This window comes from Pseudorca crassidens, chromosome 9 (genome assembly GCF_039906515.1).
Source record: "Pseudorca crassidens isolate mPseCra1 chromosome 9, mPseCra1.hap1, whole genome shotgun sequence".
Lineage (NCBI taxonomy): Eukaryota > Metazoa > Chordata > Mammalia > Artiodactyla > Delphinidae > Pseudorca > Pseudorca crassidens.
This window is the reverse complement of record NC_090304.1, coordinates 32,485,626-32,507,054: the sequence shown is the minus strand read 5'-3', so window position 1 is coordinate 32,507,054 and position 21,429 is coordinate 32,485,626. Positions and strand designations below refer to the sequence as shown.

The 21,429-nt window shown below is 36.5% G+C and overlaps 1 protein-coding gene across 4 annotated transcripts in view; it reads left to right on the top strand.

The window, feature by feature from the left end:
• Positions 1 to 20,411, top strand: part of LUZP2 (leucine zipper protein 2) — a 449,267-nt gene extending 428,856 nt beyond the window's left edge. For all 4 annotated transcript variants that reach the window (XM_067749585.1, XM_067749587.1, XM_067749584.1 and 1 more), the window contains 2 exons: positions 16,262 to 16,348; positions 17,104 to 20,411. In XM_067749585.1, coding sequence (XP_067605686.1) covers positions 16,262 to 16,348; positions 17,104 to 17,202 — 186 coding nt within the window. In that variant the 3' untranslated portion in view covers positions 17,203 to 20,411. The remainder of the gene's footprint in view (positions 1 to 16,261; positions 16,349 to 17,103) is intronic.
• Positions 20,412 to 21,429: the final 1,018 nt, after the last annotated feature.

The following is a 21,429-nucleotide window of genomic DNA, read 5'->3' as shown; positions in this document are numbered from 1 at the left end:
TCCTGCCCTTACTGGTGTATCAGTGCCTTGAGCAAATCATTCACGCCATGAGGTGGCCAAAACATACGAAAGGACAAAGAACCAGGACTTCATCAAACTTAACAAACAAACAAAATAGTCCCACTGAAGGCAAACCTGAAAAGTTCTATACGTTTTGCTAAGATTTCCCAAAGCAATATTTTGGTCTACTTTTCTTGTCAAGAGAGAGGCATAGGGCTTCCCTGGTGGCACAGTGGTTAAGAGTATGCCTGCCGATGCAAGGGACACGGGTTCGTGCCCCGGTCTGGGAAGATCCCACATGCCGCGGAGCGGCTGGGCCCGTGAGCCATGGCCGCTGAACCTGCGCGTCCGGAGCCTGTGCTCCACAACGGGAGAGGCCACAACAGTGAGAGGCCCGCGTATCGCAAAAAAAGAGAGAGGCATAAATTCTTTTTTTGTTGTTTGTTTGTTCCACTCTCTTTCGACTTTTGTTGTCCTTCCTTGTCACTAGCTGCTCCTCTCCCTTCAGTAAGTCCCATAAGCATCTACTACCTTGGTGGAGGCCCCAATCTGGGTCCCTTCAAAAAGCAGCTTCCACCTGTACCAGCATGAACACTCTCTCTCTAACCTGATTTCAGTTCCCTAGATTTTAGTCTTTGAAATCTCTACTTCCAAGCAGCTACACTTTCTAGTGCAGAGAGTGCTCAGTATTTATAGCCTGTAGACTCAGTTACATTTAAAGGCCAAGAGAGTAATATAAGTGAATGAGATAAACCAGGTGTAAGCATTAGGAATTAATGAGGTTGCTGTGAACATCAGTTTTCCAATTCTACATCAGTAGTTGTTATCCCTGTCCTCACTGTAGTATCACATGGAGGGTTTTTATAAAATACTGATGACCAGGACCAATCTCAGAAAAACTGACTCAAAAAGAAAGAAATTAGAACACTCCCTAACACCACACACAAAAATAAACTAAAAATGGATTAAAGACCTAAATGTAAGACCAGACACTATAAAACTCTTAGAGGAAAACATAGAACACTCCTTGACATAAATCACAGCAAGATCTTTTTTGACCCTCCTCCTAGAGAAATGAAAATAAAAACAAAAATAAACAAATGGAACCTAATTAAACTTAAAAGCCTTTGCACAGCAAAGGAAACCATAAACAAGAGGAAAAGACAACCCTCAGAATGGGAGAAAATATTTGCAAACGAAGCAACTGACAAAGGATTAATCTCCAAAATATACAAACAGCTCATGTAGCTCAACATCAAAAAAACAAATGACCCAATCAAAAAATGGGCAGAAGACCTAAATAGACATTTCTCCAAAGAAGATATACAGATTGCCAACAAACACATGAAAGGATGCCAACATCACTAATTAGAGAAATGCAAATCGAAACTACAATGAGGTATCACCTCACACTGGTTAGAATGGCCATCATCAAAAAATCTACAAACAGTAAATGCTGGAGAGGGTGTGGAGAAAAAGGAACCCTCTTGCACTGTTGGTGGGAATGTAAATTGATACAGCCACTATAGAGAACAGTACAGAGGTTCCTTAAAAAACTAAAAATAGGGCTTCCCTGGTGGTGCAGTGGTTGAGAATCCGCCTGCTAATGCAGGGTACATGGGTTTGAGCCCTGGTCCGGGAAGATCCCACATGCCGCGGAGCAACTAGGCCCGTGAGCCACAACTACTGAGCCTGCGTGTCTGGAGCCTGTGCTCCACAACAAGAGAGGCCGCGATAGTGAGAGGCCCACACACCGCGATGAAGAGTGGCCCCCACTTGCCACAACTAGAGAAAGCCCTCGCACAGAAATGAAGACGCAACACAGCAAAAATAAATTAATTAATTAATAATCTCCTACCCACAACATCTTCTAAAAAAAAAACTAAAAATAGAACTACCATATGACCCAGCAATCCCACTACTGGGCATATAGCCAGAGAAAACCATAATTCAAAAAGACACATGCACCTCAGTGTTCATTGCAGCACTGTTTACAATAGCCAGGACATGGAAGCAACTTAAATGTCCATCAGGAGAGGAACAGATAAGGAAAATGTGGTACATATATACAGTGGAATATTACTCAGCCATAAAAAGGAACAAAATTAGGTTCTTTGTAGAGACGTGGATGGACCTAGACAATGTCATACAGAGTGAAGTTAAGTCAGAAAGAGAAAAACAAATATCGCATGTTAACACACATATGTAGAATGTAGAAAAATGATAAAGATGATCTTATTTGCAAAGCAGAAATAGAGACACAGAAGTAGAGAACAAACGTATGGTTACCAAGGGGGGAAGGGGGTTGGGATGAATTGGGAGATTGGGGTTGACATATATAAACTATTAATACTATGTATAAAATAGAGAACTATTGAGAACCTACCATATAGCCCAGGGAACTCTATACTCAGTGCTCTGTGCTGACCTGAATGGGAAGGAAATCCAAAAAAGAGAGGATATATGTATACGTATAGCTGATTCACTTTGCTCTACAGTAGAAACTAACACAACATTGTAAAGCAACTATAATCCAATAAAAATAAATTAAAAAAAAAAAATTGACTCAGCATCTTGGTATGTGGAGTCTAGACATTAGTTGTATTTATTTTTTTAACTTCTCCAGGTGATTCTAATATGCAGGCCAGTTTTACTAAAAAATGTGTTTCATATGTACACGTTTATTAAAATCATGTGAGGAGTTTTTAAAAATTAAGATTTTGAGAAATTCTTCAGTAAGTTCTAAATAAATAGGACTAAGGGTAAACATTTTTTAACGTGGATTTGACAACACTCTTCCCAACCCAGGTGATTCTTAATTTGAAAAACATTGGTTTAGATAAGATATAATCCCTTTAGAGTGTTGTTTAGTAATAGAGTTTCTGCTTCTCAGACTCTGTTATATTTGCATTTAAAGACATCAATGCCTAAATAAGGCTCTGTAATGGTAGTATGATGTGACTTTTGCTAGTAGGTAGAGGGGGGTCCATCCCAGAACCCTTTGTTTATTGTGCACCCATATATAAGAGAAGCACTGATGTAGGACTGTGAAATTGATCAGGAAGCTGATGTGTGATTTTATCCATAACTAGGCCTTCCCTTGAGAGAGCTAGTGGACCATTATCTCCCCAAGCTATAGTTCTCAGAGTGTAATTAACCTTAAGCATGGAGAGGTCTATAGTTCCTTTCTAGCATTCCCCAATAATAAGAGAATAATTCTGATGACTTCCTCCACCTTACAGGAAAATGTGGGAGGATCTTTGGATCTATGAGAACTGCTGTTACTCAGCTTGTCTAAATTCACCCAAAATATTCTGATTTGTGTTAAATAGCATGAAATGCATTGCTTCCATTTCAATACAGCAATGTGAAAATAGCTTCAACTTGACTCTAACGAACTGGAGACTCAAGCTCCAGTTTGGGTTGCTTTAATCGAGTATCCAAATAAGATATCAAAACATAATTTCATAAAGAAAAACCAAAGTAAATTTACCTCCTCTTCTGATAAAGGGATTGGTGCATTTTCTGTTGTAGGAAGGATAGTTTTATCATGTTAGGCAGAAGTATAGTCTTATCGTCTTTATTTGGAGATTGAGTATGGTTAAAAGATGCATAAATGTGCCAAGTTGATAAGAGGTAGATTTGTGATGATTAACTTCATGTGTCAAAATGACTGAGCTAAGGGATGCCCAGAGAGCTGGTAAAACATTTTTTCTGAGTATGTCTGACAGGGTGTTTCCAGAAGAGATTAGCATTTGAATCAGTTGACTAAGAAAAGATCTTCCCTCATAAATATGGCAGGCGTCATCTAATCCCATGAAGGCCCAAATAGAATGAAAAGATTGAGGAAGTACAAATTCTCTCTCTCTTTGAGCTGGGATGTATACCTTCTTCTGCCCTCAGATATCAGAACTCTTGCTTCTGGGGCCTTCCAACTCCGGGACTTAACACCAGCAGGCCACCCACCCCCGTTCTCAGGCCTTTGGCCTCGGGTTGGGAGTTACACCATCAGCTCCCCTGATTCGCAGCCCTTTGGATTTGGACTGAATTATGCCACCAGCTTTCCTGGTTCTCCAGCTTACAGAGGGCATATCATGGCATGTCTCATCTTCCATAATCACATGAGCAAATTCCCATAAAAAAATCTCCTCTTAAATATCTATGTATATATTCTATTAGTTCTGTTTCCCTGGATAACCTAATACAATCATTTTTCCATATTTATATTTTGTGTGTTTTGAAATATTGACATCAGGTTTTTTATAAAAGACTTTTTTCTTTAATCAGAGATCAATCAGTGTTACTTAGTTTTTTACAGAGAGAAAGTAGACGGTAGTTGTTGAGTTAAATTTTTACTTTAGTGCCCTTACTTGACAAAATTAATAGTTGGCAAATTTATTCCCATTTCTTTTTTTTTAAATGTCTTTTTCTGCTCTATGAAATTCAAAAATGTAGAAACTACTAAATGAGAAAATTTTTTAAATAATAAAAGTAAGATAAAATAGGGACCTGAATAAAGCCAATAACTAATAATTGAGAGTTCATGCAGGCTTAATTGTTAATTCCCCAATGGTTAATAATTTGAGCATATTTGTATATACTTATTAGCAAGTCACATATTTTCTTTGGTGAAATTTCTATTCAAATAGTTTCCCCATGCTCTGCTGGGTTGTTTGTCTTCTCAGTGTTGAGTAGTAAGATTCCTTATATATTCTGGATATAAATCCTTTACCAAATATATGATTTGAAAACATTTCTCTCCATATGTTTCTTATCTTTTCATTTTCTTAATGGTGTCTTTTAAAAAGTAATTAAGTTTTTTTAGTACAGTTTTAGATTTACAGAGTAATTGAGCAATAGCTCAGAGAGTTCCATATAGCAATCAGCCGTCTTTCTGTAATTTATTTCTAGTTTAGTTCCATTGCAGTCTGATGGCATACTCTACATTTTTTCAAATGTATTTTATGGCCCAGAATGCAGTCTATCTTGGTAAATGTTCCATGTGACTTTGAGAAGAATGTGTATTCCCCTCTTGTCTGATGAAGTATTCCATAAATGTCAATTAGATCCACTTTATCTGCAGTGTTGTTCAGATCAACTATATTCTTAGAGGTTTTCTCCCTGCTTGATATGTCCACTATTGACAGAGAGTGTTGAAGCCTTAATCTGTAATAGTTGTTTGGTCTATTTCTCCTTGCCGTTCTATCAGTTTTTGACTCATGTATCTTGACATTCTGTTGTTAGGTGCAATCATGTTAAGAATTGTTATATTTTTTGTAGAATTGGCCCCTGTATTATTATACAAATGTCCCTCTTTATCCCTGATATTTTTCTTGGTCTGAAGTTGGCTTTGCCTAAATTAATATGGCTACTCCAACTTTCTTTTGATTAATATTAGCATGGAATATCTTTCTGAGTCCCTTAACTTTTAATCAATCTGTGTCCTTATATTTAAAGTTGATTTCTTATATACAACATCTAGTTGTGTGCTCTTCTCTTATCCCCTCTTACAATCCCTGTCTTTTATTGATATATTTAGACCCTTCATATTTAAAGTGAATATTTATATAGTTGGATTGATGTCTGTCATAATTTGTAACTGTTTTGGATTTATCACATCTTTCATGGGTTGTGAAAGAACCTTATACAGAGAGTATATAGAGAGTATTTCCAGTTCCTCTATTATAACATTGCTGTCATTCATTTCACTTAACCATAAGCTGTAATTACCAAATACATTGTTGCTATTGTCATTTTGAACAGACTGTTATTCATTTCATCAGTTAAGAACAAGATAAATAAAAACATTATTTTACGTCCACTTATTCCTTCTAGAACACTCTTCCTCTCTTTTTGTAGATCAGGGTTTCTGAACTATATCATTTCCTCCTGTCTGAAGAACTTTTCTTGAAAGGCAGGTATACTGGTGACAAATTCCCTCAGTTTTTGTTTTTCTGAGATCTTTATTTTTTCTTCACTTTTGAAGGATAATTTTACTGGATAATATTTCAATTTTTTAACACTAAATATTTCACTTCAATCTTTTCTTGCTTAAATTGTTTTTAAGTAGAAGTCTGAAGTAATTCCTATCCTTATTTCTCTGTAGTTAAGTTTTCACTTTTTGATTCTTTCAATATGTCTCTGTGGTTTTCTGCAGTTTGATGACATGCCTAGATGTAATTTTGTTTTTCTAATCTTCCAGGATTTGTGATTGAGTTCTGTCATTACCTTTGGGGAACTCTCACCATTCTTACTTCAAATATGTCCTCTGTTATTTTCTTATCCTTCTAGTATTTCCATTACCTCTACATTGCAGGTTTTCTAATTGTTTTACAATTCTGGACATTCTGTCCATTGTTTAAACCCTTTTATCTTTGCATCTGTTTGGTACCTTTCTATCAACCTGTCTTCAAGTTCACTGAATTTTTTCAGTGGGCAATGTCCAGAATATTGATGAGCTCATCAAAGGCAGTCTTCATTTCTGTTAGTGTTTTTTTTGCTTTATTTTTAGCATTTCCATTTGATCCTTAGATTTTTTCCATCTTCTGCTTATATTACCCATTTGTTCATGCATTTTGTCCACTTTTCCCCTTAGAGCCCTTAGCATATCAGCCACAGTTATTTTTAAACTCCCAGTCTGATACTTCCAAAACATTTGCCATTTCTGAATCTGGCTTTATTGCTTTTTTATCTCCTCAGACTGTGTATTTTTCTTGCTTTTATAATACTTCTAATTCTTTCCCAGTTTATTAAAATATAATTGACACATTACACTATGTAAGGTTAAGGTACACAAAGTAGTGATATTCTATATCTATATATTGTGAAATGATAACCATAATAAGGTTAGTTAACACATCCATCTTCTTACACAGTTAATTTGTGTGTGTGTGGTGAGAACATTTAAAATCTACTCTCTCAGCAACTTTCAAATATACAATACAGTATTGTTAACTATAGTCACTAAGGTGTACCTTATATTCCCAGAACTTATCCATCTTATAATTGGAAGTTTATACCCTTTGACCACCTTCACCTACTTTCCCAATCCCCCCACATGCCCCCGACAACTACCCATCTGCTCTGTTTCTATGGGTTTATTTTATTTTGTTTGATTTCATATATGTAAGTGAGATAATGTTATTTGTCTTTTTTTCCTGATTTATTTCACTTAGCATAATCCCCTCAGTGTTTATCCATGTTGTAACAAATGGCAGGATTTCCTTCCTTTTTTATGTCTGAATAATATTCATATACATATATATTCCTCTATATATAATACTTTATTCACCTAGAAACTTAGGTTGTTTCCATGTCTTGGATATTATAAATAAGGCTGTATAACCCTCCCAGACTTCAGACAATGCTACAAAGGTACTGTAATCAAAACAGCATGGCATTGGCACAAAAACAGACATTTGGATCAATGGAACAGAATAGAGAGCTCAGAAATAAACCCACACACCTACAGTCAATTAATCTTCTACAAAGGAGGCAAGAAAATACAGGAGAAAAGATAGTCTCTTCAACAAGTGGTGCTGGGAAAGCTGGACAGCTGCATGTAAATCAATGAAGTTAGAACACACCCTCACACCACATGCAAAAATAAACTCAAAAATGGCTTAAAGACTTACATACAAAACATGACACCATAAAACTCTTAGAAGAGAACATAGGCAAAACATTCTCTGACATAAATTGTACCAATATTTTCTTAGGTCAGTCTCCCAAGACAATAGAAATAAAAGTAAAAATAAACAAATGTGACCTAATCAAACTTACAGGCTTTTGTACAGCAAAGGAAATCATAAACAAAACAAAAAGACAACCTCCTGACTGGGAGAAAACATTTGCAAATGATGCAATCAACAGGGGCTTATTTTCCAAAGTGTACCAACAAGTCATATAACTCAATAACAAAAACAAACAAACGAACATCCCAATTGAAAAATGGGCAGAAGACCTAAGTAGACATTTCTCCAAAGAAGACATACAGATGGCCAACGGACACATGAAAAATGCTCAACACAGCTAATTATTAGAGAAATGCAAATCAAAACTACAATGAGGTATCACCTCATACCAGTTAGAACGGCCATCATTAAAAAAATCTAGTCTTATTCACTTTTACTGTCCAGGACAGAAACAGATGCAGCTGGTGGAAACAACTATAAGGAGAAGAATATTTCAGTCAAAAATAAAAGTGAACTCAGTGAAAAGCATCTGAAAATAGAATTAGCCTAGAATAGAGAATATAGTATATTATATGACTGAATAATGAAAAACAACCATTCTGGAACGTAGTCAGGAAATGAAGCATTAGAGTAGAGGAAAAGAACTATCATGGGATCATCCCATTGTATTGCAGGATTCTATAATCATCAGCAACCTCACTGAGTGCTGATGGGAACACATGCAATCGCTTAGTAAATAAATAGCAAAGGTGATTCATTTTCATTCCTGTTGATCATACCCTAGACTAAAGAACATGGTAGAGAAAGCCTGGAATTTACCACTTTGCTGTTTCCTAACACGTCAGTATGGCAAGTGCTTTTGTTATTCAGATCCCTTTTCTATAAAATAGACGTCAGTGATTTTCAAACTTTTGCCTGCCTATGACTCATCAGGTTAGCCTGTAAAACTGCTTGTGGTAAGGCTCCACTCCCACCAATTATTCGTCAGTAGATCTGGGACAGAGCCCAAGAATGTGTATCATTTGAATAAACCCAGCTAGATTTTCTTCCGTCAATATTTCCTGTTAAATATTTTGAGAAACTTTAATGTTGATTTCTTACAGGTTTATCATGATGATTGTATATCATAGATAATAAATACAGTGTTCAGTTTTATCATGGATGTCCTTATTAGTTCAGTCTAAAAAAGCTGCTCTGCAATTTTCATACTCAAGGTCTCAATATCTTGTATGCACAAGGTCCTAAACTTGGAATTAGAGACCATGCATATTCTTAGATAGCTTTGTGGGTTTGTTCCACTTCCTGCCCTATGCAGCCAGGCAGGGTCACCTAGGAAAATCGCCACTGGATTTCTTGACCCTTTTCTTAGTAGACATAGAAAACTTGAAATGGATTACCAAAAGCTTAACAGCGTATTGGACTATCGGTTTTGGAAATGTTTAAATTCCTTTGAGGGCTTCCTTGGTGGCGCAGTGGTTGAGAGTCCGCCTGCCGATGCAGGGGACATGGGTTCGTGCCCCGGTCCGGGAAGATCCCACATGCTGCGGAGTGGCTGGGCCCGTGAACCATAGCCCCTGAGCCTGCGCGTCCGGAGCCTGTGCTCCGCGATGGGATAGGCCACAACAGTGAGAGGCCCGTGTACCGCAAAAAAAAAAAAACAAAAAAACAAAAAACCTTTGAAAGCAGCTTTGCGTCAATGGTAATTTTGGAGTCACAGGGAGAAAGCAAAGGATGTACCTGCTTCATCCCATTTTCCTGCAGTTTGCAAACGTGCCTCATATTGTTTAATAGCATATCAAGAATTAAAGACATTGAACATTTTATTTTAATTTCCACATAGGGATTGAGACTTACTATTCAATGTAGATGTGCTTTACAGCGTTTCTGACTCCTCTAGGTAGCACACACCTAACTTTTCTTAATGTGCTGAGGAACCGAAAGGCAGCAACGGCTTATGTTTAGCATTGGAAGCACTCCTCGCTCAGATTCTTGCCATCACACCTGCTTACAAGTCCCTGACCAAAGGGAGTTTATTCAACAGCAAAGCACTGTCCAGGGAAATGAGAGGAGAAAATGTGCAGGAAGTAAATCTAGAGCTGTGAGTAGAAAATTATGCCACCATTTTCATGCTAAAACAATTTTGGCAGAGATTTAAAAAGTCCTAGTTTGCAATTATATCCAATATTCACTCTGTGGCACTTGATGCCCTGATGAGCCATTGGAAGACATTAGCTTAACAAAATTTCCTAGGCAAGTCATGCCCTGCTGTAATTGGGCTGAGAGACCATATACCATTGTCATTCTGGGCTACATTCCATCAGACCATCTGAAAAGGTTGGCTTCATACAAGGCATTCTTCATTGTGCTACTGTGGTTTTGTTTTTTTTTAAGAAGGAAAAGGCATGCCTCCAGATTACATGGGAAGTATAGATAGTTTCATAAGGGCTTTAGAATAAATTTCTGCTTTTTACATTAGATAATAAATTTCCATGTTTACCCTCCTATAACATCTTAATTTTCTTTTTTTTTTTTTTTTTTTTTTTTGCGGTTCACGGGGCCTCTCACTGTTGTGGCCTCTTCCGTTACGGAGCACAGGCTCCGGACGCACAGGCTCAGAGGCCATGGCTCACGGGCCTAGTCGCTCCGCGGCATGTGGAATCTTCCCAGACTGGGGCACAAACCCGTGTCCCCTGCATCGGCAGGCGGACTCTCAACCACTGTGCCACCAGGGAAGCCCTATAACATCTTAATTTAAAGCATGCAAAATGTTAACTTAATTATTATTTCTTATCAGGAATCATATAGAAACCATAAGAATAATGATTAACTTATAATTTGGAAAATACAAATAACCCAGTAAGCATGTTAATAATTATTATAAGGAAATTTGCCAAACAGTGATGTGCAAATACAAAGGTTAAATTGGTCAATAACTCTTTGACCCCTCCTACCTTCCCTGAGACATAATGATTTTCACCTCTGGGTCCCCATAGTACTTGGTTTATACACATATTTTATCCTGTATCACAGTCCATCTTGCATGTTGATTATTTGTATAAAGTTCTCATTCTGCATTAGATGATAAGCAATTTGAGGACAGAGACTATGAAAGTATTGACATTTCCTTCAGCACCAAACAAAATACTCATCTTAACAGATGCTTGTAAATATTTTTCCAAAATATCTAAAATTATGAAGTTTCATAAGTTATGAAATTATGAAGTTACTTTTTCCAAAATATCTAAAATTATGAAATTATGAATATCTAAAATTATGTGCCACAGTGGCACAGTGGTTAAGAATCTGCCTGCCAATGCAGGGGACACGGGTTCAAGCCCTGGTCTGGGAAGATCCCACATGCCGCGGAGCAACTAAGCCCGTGCACCACAACTACTGAGCCTGTTGCTCTAGAACCTGTGAGCCACAACTACTGAGCCCACGTGTCACAGCTACTGAAGCCTGCGTACCTAGAGCCAGTGCTCCGTAACAAGAGAAGCAACCGCTATGAGAAGCCCATGCAGTGCAACGATGTGTAGCCCCCAGCTCACTGCGACTAGAGAAAGCCTGCACTCAGCAACAAAGACCCAACGCAGCCAAAAATAAATAAATAAATACATTAATTAATTAAAACTAAATAAATGAATAAAACTATGAAGTTAGACAGGGCTTCATGTTTCAAAATTTTAACTATTTTGTGTGAAGGATGAAGAATTATGGTTCAGAGGTAATGTGACTTGCCTAGAGGAGCCTGGTTAGGGAGCATCAGTGTCAGACCCTGTCTCCCTCCCACTCCTCTATTCCTCTGTTAACTGAATTCAGAGCCATCACTTTGATTCAGCATTAGATTTTTAATCGTTGAACTTCTTTTCTAGTTTCTGCCCTTTTTAATATTAAAACAGTACTAAAGGGCTTCCCTGGTGGCGCAGTGGTTGAGAGTCCGCCTGACGACGCAGGGGACACGGGTTCCTGCCCTGGTCCGGGAGGATCCCACGTGCCGTGGAGCGGCTGAGCCTGTGAGCCATGGCCGCTGAGCCTGCGTGTCCGGAGCCTGTGCTCCGAAACAGGAGAGGCCACAACAGTGAGAGGCCCACATACAGCAAAAAAAACAAACAAACAACAAAAAAACAGTACTAAAGTATCATTCTGTAATAAATATTAAAAAACTCATTTCATACACAAGACTAACATGAGAGAAAAATTTAGCCAAAATGTGTTTATGTTTCAAAAAATCTTGGTACTTAATTCCATTTTTTCTCCTTTACAGTATTCTGAAAATCATGCTTGTTTTTAGCCTCCAGCTTGTCCCAGATATTAATTAAATATGAAGAATGAGTTGGACTTTTTAACTGTCAGAGATATTTTTTCTTGGTAAAAGTTCAGGTTGCCCAGTTATGCATTAAGTATTTTGAGTTTTAAAGTTTTAGAGAAAGGTCATAAGAGGAGCACCTAATATGTGCAAAATAGTCCTTTAGGAACCATTCTATAGTTTTATTTAATCTAAATCTTCCAAAAATCCTGTCAGGTAGGGATCATTTTGCCTACCCTACAGATAAGGAGTCAGAACCTCCTTAAGATGAAGTAACTTTCCCAAGTGTATACAGCAAATAAGGGCTAAAGCAATTCTAACCTGAGATGGGCTCTTTCCTCCATTTACCTAGCTGAGTTACCTACATTGTATCATGTCACTTGATGTCAAAATTTTGAATTATCCCCATTTTACAAATGAGGGAAAATTGAGGTTAAATTGGTATTTCCTACCATCATTCCAAGCAGGGCAAGTACTGCCCTGTCATGAAGTTTTCAACAGTATAGGAATGTAGAAAATAGACATTTAATATTAAAATAACAAAATATTAGCAGATTTTCCATGAACCAATCTCTCTTTCTCTCTCTCTCTCTCTGCCTCTCAAAAACAATTTCTTTTGACATTGGATCCTTTATATAATTTTAGTATTAAAATGTTATTTCTTTTCTGAAATATTGTTGAAAAATAGCAGTGTGTTTTGCTTGTTGGTTTATTTGTTCTAATGTCGAAATTTGTTTGTCACTGGTGTTTAATTTTATTCTTCTGTAAAATACCAAAGTTTGGAACCTCAATGTTCATTATTAGAGATAGTGGGAGATGGAGTTGGGACTCAAATTCATTTGCACGTGACTCCTGATAATTATCAAGGAAACCCCAGTATTAGAGTCTGCCCCACCATGGTAGGATTATGTATTTTTTCCTACAGGGGTAAATAATTAAAAGGGCTTGTCTCATCTAAATTTTTGTTACTTTGCCTACCTTTGTGGCCATAATATAACATTTTGTCAGATGGTAGTTTGTTGCCCAAAGCACAGAAACAAACTGGTTATTCTGGTGGTGCTGGGGAAGATGTATATGTGAGAAAGAGCATGTAATCACTTTAATAAAGATACGTTCATGGCTCATCCCATTTCATAATTTACAGACCCAGCTGTGGTCCTCTGTAGGTCACCTGTATAATTAATAGGTGAGCTGCATACTGAAGTAGCTGAATCTGTGCAGACTTTCCTGATCATTCTTCATATTTTATTACTTGAGTTTCTAGAAATAGGCACTATACTCATCAGGTTGAATTTTATCTAATTGAGAGAGTGTTTTGAAGGCGTGTACCTTCAGGAGTGCTTATATCTGTTGCCTTTCTGAGAAACACTAGGAATTTTATGAACCCCATCTCATGAAGTTTCCACAATGCCTGTGAGGCACACAAAAAATAAATTTAAAGGTTGTGTTCATTATAAGATCAAAATATCAAAAAAGGTTGGAGCTGTCTTCCAGCCATGTAATATTTTCTTTATTGTTGAAATTTAATAAGTATTCATTGTTCACATGATCAAAGACTTGTCTCAAATAGTCAGCTGTGCTTCCATTAATGAAAGAACATACTCCACCATAAATCCCATGGTATCTTTCTCATGACAATGACCTCAAGTAATAATTCATACACAAAAAACGGTTTGGGGGTCAAATAGATTTGGCAAATGGTTATATCATATCTCCTAAGAGATTTATAATGCATTTGTACACTACAAAGAAGTGGATTTCAAATTTCACTGTGCATTTGAATTGCTGGATTGCTGATTAAAAATGCAAGCCCTATATTCGTAGGACTGAATTATCACCCAGGAGTATTATTTTTTAACAAGCACCTTATATGATTATGCGAGCAGATCATTCAAGAGGAAAGCTTTAAGAAATTGTGTGTTAAAGGCTCTGAGAAGAACTACCTTAAATACCACTGTTTAATGTTCAAATAAACTTTTTCTCCAAACTTATGTGATTTATGAACTCCATTATTCCAAAATATATATTGGGAAACCTTACACTCTGCAGGTTACTTTCTGCATTCTGAGCTTGATTTAGTACATTTATTTTAGGTTTTTTTCCCCAAGGCCAAAAGCAAGTATAACAAAAACAAAGGTCAGTTGTATTATTACAGTAAAAACAAAACAATTATAATATTCCAGGGAAATTTTAGTTTCTAGGCCTAACTCAAACCCGTACAACATAAAAAGAAAAAAAATTCTTAGGTAGTATAGAAGATTCCTCTGTGTAGATGCCTAAAATTCTCTGGACTAAGGCACTCAAGGTTTTCACTACTGATTTCTATTATTATAGTTATAATCTTACTTTTCCACTATACTATAGGCTTATTTTGAAGAAGGGGCTATGTGCAACCATTTTGGAGCTTTTATCAAATATAAATCTCATATGAAAAACTCAGGCATTTATGAAAATTCTAAAGGACTGAAATATTTTCATAGCCAATGTTTGTTTTATTCATTTATTAAGTGATTAGATATTGACCACTTGCTATCTAATAAGCATCTAGCTGGGACCTAGGTCTGATACATGTAGCCTCTATCTTCAAGGAACTTACAATATATCAAAGAGTCACTTACAATATATCAAAGAGCCAGACATGCATATATATATAAAAACATTAAGTGTGCTAATGTTTCTAATGCATTGTACCTTTAGAGCAGGAGAGTGTAATGAGCCTACCTAGTGGTGAAAATGTGCTAGGGAGGGAACAAGTAGCTGGTCTTCAGGATCTCCCAGTGAAGAGAGACTTTTATGAAGGTGGAGGGAAAGAGCATATTACACAGACACAGAAGGGTAAAGTAACATGAGTGTTCAATTAAGAGCCATGTAGAGCAAGAATCGGGAGCATGTGCAAATGACTTTGCTCTCAGATTTGAATTGGAGTAGGTTAAATCTCATATGCAACTTCTTTAGTTATCATCCACTCCTAGAATTTATGGAAAGTTAGAGTTCAAAGCCAGCTTAGGTATCCTCCTTGTTTGACCTCAAAGAAAGAAACTGACTTGTTCAAGGTTAGAGCTACACAGTGGCCATGAACTCTTAAACTCCCAGTCTCCATTTTATACGTTTTATACAGGGAAAGGATTACAGAAAAATCACTAAAAAAAGTACATATTCTTACATTAAACAATTTTTAGTTACTTTAAAATGTGTTGAAAATAAAAAAGATGAAAATAAAAGGAAGAGATGAAGGGAGAATGAGAGGCAGTAAGGCAAGGAGGAGGGAGGCAAGGCAGACTAAGGAAGAAGGAAGAAAGAAAGGGAGGGATGGCGGGAAGGAAAATTCAATATTTTAACCTTGGTTAAAATGAAAAATGAAGGGCAACTGGAATATGCTGCCAGTAATTCATTTTCTTAAAGACGATTGAGGCTAATAAGATGAGATTTTCTGGTTAGTAAAATATATGATCTTCTTCCCAGAAATATCTTTTTTAAGATGTTGAAGTTTTTTGCTAGATAGATTGATGATGTTGACCGAAAACAAATAGACTGGCAGACATTTCTTCAGCAATGATGGGTTTGTTTTGGGATCAGCAGAGAATTAACAATTTTGGGTCTGCAACCATGGTGAGCAAGGTACAAGTGCCCACAAGGCAAAGGAAAAAGAATTCTTTCCTAGAGGGGAAAAGAAAGTTGGAAGGGCTACAGTAAACAAAGAGTTCATGGCTTTGCATGGGCTGAGTTGTTGCCAGGAAAGAAGAGGGGTCTTTCTTTGTCTTGTTGGTCTCTGCTATTGCTGCAAGGTGTGAGAGTGCCCCCTTCTGGTCTCCTGACTCTATTTAATTGTGATTCCAGTTTATTAATTTTTTACAACGATCATATTGTTTAAGTTGTTTCCTGGCTTGCAATATTGATGTCCGGCAGGCATAAAGACCATGGACATATTTAGATCCTAGAGTCTAGACACATCACGGATATAGAATATAGTAGTTTTGTAACTCTTTCCTTTTTAAAAATTTTTGCAAAGAAAGAACTTTCCATTGTAATTGAGCCTTTGTTGTAGCAGCCGACTGTCATAAGCATCACTGAGATTCCCAAATGGACTATGAATGCTTGCCCATTCCCTGGGATCCCACTAATGTTGTGATAAATTTGTCCCTAGCTTGACCTTTCAGTTTGTCTCAAAGTGAAGGAAGTTTTCAATGGGAAGATTTCAAAGGAGATTTTCTATTCCCTCCCTTCATGTAATTTAACTTCATTGACCTATTTTCAATCGCAGCTTTTACAGGGGAGCACGACCTGTTCAATGAAGCACAAAGAAAATCCTGCAAGCAATGACACTGCAGAATCAGAACCTGTCCCACAGGTATTTGGTTTGGTTTGTTTGTTTGTTTTGATTGTCAGAAAGCACTTTTTGAAGCTATTGAGTTCCATGATTTTCTCTCTTGCTTTAGCTAAAGCAGGGATGCTGTATTACCTAATACAAGACACATCTTTCACCTATTGCCTCTGGACCTTTCCATGACCACTGTGCCTGCCACTAAGCTTTTGGTTTGATTTGCTGAGGTCCTAGAAGAACAAGGGCAAGGGAGGGTTCTCACCCCTCCCCAGCAACCAAGAAGCAAAACAAAAGTAAACAGAGAACAAAAATTATACATATATTCTTTATAGGACAAAGAAGATAAAAAGAAGACTTGAGAAAGCAGAGAAGAAAGAAGTACATATCCCCCACAAAAACAAGTAACAAAGAAACAACTCAGGAGCTTAATTCTGAACTTCTATCTGGACTGTTCTATATTTGACCAAACGTATTACATCATAGCAATTATTAGGATTCATTTTACTTAACACATTTTTAATTTGGGGGTTAGATTCATCAGAGTTGAATGGTTTGACCAAAGTTTTCTCAAAATAGTTTTTGAAATATTGCCTTTTGTGGAAAATATTTTATGTGCTTTCAAGAAGTAGAAGTGTTAACATATTTACACTTATTTTCTGCCTGGCATGGTCTTCTGTAAGATATTTGTTGAGGTACACGAGTTATTCTGTTAGGATGTTAATTTTTACATTCAACATTTTTATTTTGACTCTCCTGATTGTCTTTTCCATATTGTTTGACAGAATGTGATGGTGCCTCCTTGTACTGAATGCGAAGAGGAAAAAAACCCGGGAAAACAATTGACCAGCACTGAAGGGAAGGCAAATAGAGAAAAAAAATGACTGTAAATACCAAGAAACTGTGTTAAAAAAACATCCATTTGCTATTGTCTTCATACTCTTTTTAGACCACAAGCTTGATGGAAATACTAAGTTTTTAAAGCATGCAACTTTTTCACAATTTTATGTACCTTTATATAGTAGTCTACAAATTTTCCAAAAGATTCCAGGCCAATTATGATCCTTAAGCAATAACCTAATTAAAATGGATATCCAGGCTTCCCTGGTGGCACAGTGGTTGAGAGTCTGCCTGCCGATGCAGGGGACGCGGGTTCGTGCCCCGGTCCGGGAAGATCCCACATGCTGCGGAGTGGCTAGGCCCGTGAGCCATGGCCGCTGAGCCTGCACGTCCGGAGCCTGTGCTCCGCAACGGGAGAGGCCACAACAGTGAGCGGCCCGCATACCGCAAAAAAAAAAAAAAAGGATATCCACAGTCATACATCATCATTGTCATCAGTAAATTGCCCAGTCTAAATTGGTCTTTTTTGAACTCAAATGCAATATAACATTTAATTCTTCTGGTTCATTTGGGTATCCAGTACTTCCATGATCTTGTTTTTTAAATCAGCTGGAGAATGATTAAATGTGGATCCTCAGCATTCTTAGAATCCAAATTGAAACCATATCATAAAGATTTTGGTCCATGCTGGTTAATTGGAGCCACTCTCCTCAAGGTTGGAATCTGTACTGATCCGAATATATTATTTATTTGAGTGTGTTCATTGCTATTCTCATTACTATTTAGAACCATGTCTAAATAATATCAAGGCAATTCCGTCAGGGGTTTAGTCAATTAACAAAATTCTTTAAATATGTTTAGTATGATGTAGACAAAATATCAAGGAAGAATGACTAAATTTCTGACACAATTAGATTTTTGGCATTCTATAGACACACCCCTATGGTTGTCAGCTGGAATTACTTCAAGCTATAAATCAAGCTGTTTGAAATGCTCAGTGTGATTTTTGGTATGAAATTGGGTAATGGGATGTGGGATGGGAAGAGAGGTCCAAAATACAAATATGCAAGCAGATAATATACATTTTAAAATGAGGATTTGATGAAAGTAAAATAGCCATGTAGAACTAATGAACCCCAATTTGTATATTTTGAAAACAAATGTATTATTAAAACAAATCAGTGGCTGTGGGAACCTTTGACATTGGGACTGTACATAGGAATACCACTGATCAAATAAATTCACTCTTGGATACTCTGAACATACCTCATAAGCAAGAGTAATTGACACGATGGGTATAGCATCAAACTTATAGACTAAAATTAATTGGTTAAATGATGCAGTTAGTTTGTCTGCACCAAATCTATTCACTTCTGCTGGTTAGACCCATTTTGTAGAAAGCATATAAAACCATTGTTTTTATAGACTAGATCTGCCAAGCCACAATTAATTTGGAGCACAGTATCCTGGCATGATCTGTAATTAATAGATGAACTTAAATTCTGGGATATGGTGGCACAACTTTGACCACAATGACATATTCAAAGAAATTTAGTGATCTGGAGAAATGCCAAACTATCATTAACAGTAAAAGTGATACTGTGATATATTCATGTAGCAATTGTACTTGCTGAGTAATTCTGTGTCACTTACCAGTATTTTTCAGATTACAGGCTACCTAAGAAAGAGAACTAGTTTTATAGATGGTTTAGAGGGTTTTCGGGTGAAATGACCAGGACAAAAGAAAAGATCAAGGTCTGAAGCTCCTGCTGACTCCTCATCTCTAAAACTCATTTAATTCGATGAGATGGAATATTGCTAATTTCCCAGGTCCTATTCCTTGTAATTTCCATATTGTACCCAGAAACCCTAACCAACTCTAAAGATTTATGAAAGGGAAGCAGATAATTTAGTTTAATTTAGGTTTACTCTCCTACCTCCACCCATGGCTCCAACTTCCCTCCCAGACCATATGGAGCCTATGGAAAGTTAATCACCATTTCACCTTAGCAAAGTATGTCTTGAGGAATCTTTTGAAATAATAAAAATAGAGTCAGGCTGATATTTTTCCAAAAATTTTAGATGAAATGATGAAAGAGAATTTGGCTTAATCTTAATCAAATTTGAACAGCTTCATCTGTAAATTATTTTTTCTATGCTCTAAATTCCTATTCTACTACATGATAATATAATCAATTTTCTTCTCTTAAATACTGGCATGATCAAGTGGGCTTTGAATGAATATAATGTACACATTTTTCTTTAACAATAGATAGCATTATGCATCCTGCAGAGTTTACCATGGTATATTCACTGCATTATTTGTTTAAAAACAAAAATAATTTGTAATAGAAGAGCTTTATAAATATTTTTAAGAAATATTCTGGGAGTTCCTTTTAACAGTTAATCACAGAATTCTTTTTAGTATGTACTATGACTTGAGTTTAATGAATGCATTTTATTTCTCTCAATCCATTAATTGCTGAGGTTTAAAATGCTTTACAAACGTGTGGCTTTTGTCCGTAAGAAAGGTGCCATTTCTTATTATTTCTTTTAATTAGCTCCTATATAAATAGATGTTGTTTTTGAGGAGTTAACATTCATAGCCTAACTATCCTCATGTGGAAAAAAAAAATTAAGCAAAATGTTGAATGTAGATAGTACAGTTCTATTATGTACTTGTAACAGTAAGCAGTGAAGAATTACTTATGCTTTGTAGAATACGAACGATTCCTACTGAGAAACAAACACACTTTCCAGTGGAATAACTTATTTTAATATGAGTACTACCAGAACTAACAATTGATTTCTCTCTATTATTTTGAAGTACTGATATATTCATTCTAAGTTGGGAATTGGTTTTGGACTTTGTGTTTTCTTTTATATGCATTAATATGCATTAACTATGTAAACTAGTGCCTAAAATGTGTAAGACCTAAATTAATTTAAAGCTGACTGTGTCTATCCCATGCCAACATTCTCAGATGAAAAGTGAAAAACTGAGTAACTCAGCTGGATGTGTTTTTCTGTGTGATCTCAAATCTCTGAATACTGAATATCTATGGCTAACTAATTTGTTTTTCATTCTTTAGTCGTATATTTAGCATTGAAGTGCTATTTGAGAGGCATTTCTGTTTCATACAGTATACTGGATTAGAAGTCTGAGACAGCTGTATGTGAAGGAGACATTTACTGCTTTAGATGTACAGTGTGGATAGCTGGATTAAAATAATATTTGTGAACTTCGCTATAATGGAATCTTTTATTTTTGCAGCTCAGGTACTGTAATTAGTGCTACTTGAAGTAGAGGTTGAAATTTATCAGTGACACCAGAGAGTAGGGTAAACTGGTCAGACATAGAGAGTAATGACAACATACACTTGTTTACTTAGGGGACATTTTCTTAGTCATGTATACAGTCTTAAATTTCCCCAAACTATTTGTTCATCTTGGTTACATTATATAATATCGATGGTCAAGTGGTGAAGAATAAAAGGTACTGAAAAATGGCCTATTTTTGCTCAATAAAGGTTTGTTTCCAAGAGTACTATGTATATGATCTACCTAAACTAATTGAAAAACACACATTAACTTTTAAAATAGTACTTGCTTCTGTGTTTCATGATCTAAGAACTTTTTTGAAATGTCATCCTGGAAATTTCTTCAATCTCTCTTTGCCACTGTCCCAGAAAACCCTTATTTTATTCAGTGTTTTTTTTTTTTTTAATAGAGTTCCAGTCTATTTGTTTGCAAATGAGTCTCAAGTGCTTAAAACCAGCTGCCCCATAGTAGGTGCTTAAATATGTGTCGAATGAATTCAGAACCTGAAGCATCAATGGAAGAAGTAAAGAAAGCAACAAGGTAACACATTCTGGTATGATAACAGGAAATCATAAGACATAGTCTTTTAGGAAAAGGAAGTAAATATCTTGTTCTTGTTTGTTTTGATTTTAGGTTATTTTTCCTTTGCATTTTGCTGTTGGGGTTGTGTCTGTGACTAAACAGAGTAGATATGGCACTCCTGGATGATTTTGGAATGCAGCTCAATGTCATAGACATAATTCACATGGCACGTATGTGACTTTAATTGGAACCCAGATTGGACATTCGCCTGAACCTGTACAAGTCACTCGATTTCTTTTAGTATAAGTTTCTAAGCTCTTAGACCTTAAGTGGTTGGGCTAAGATTTTACTCTCCATTCTGTTGAGCCCTAGTTCTTTAGCAGACATAAGCCAAGGGCTGCTGAGAAGGTAAATGAATATCTAGAGGA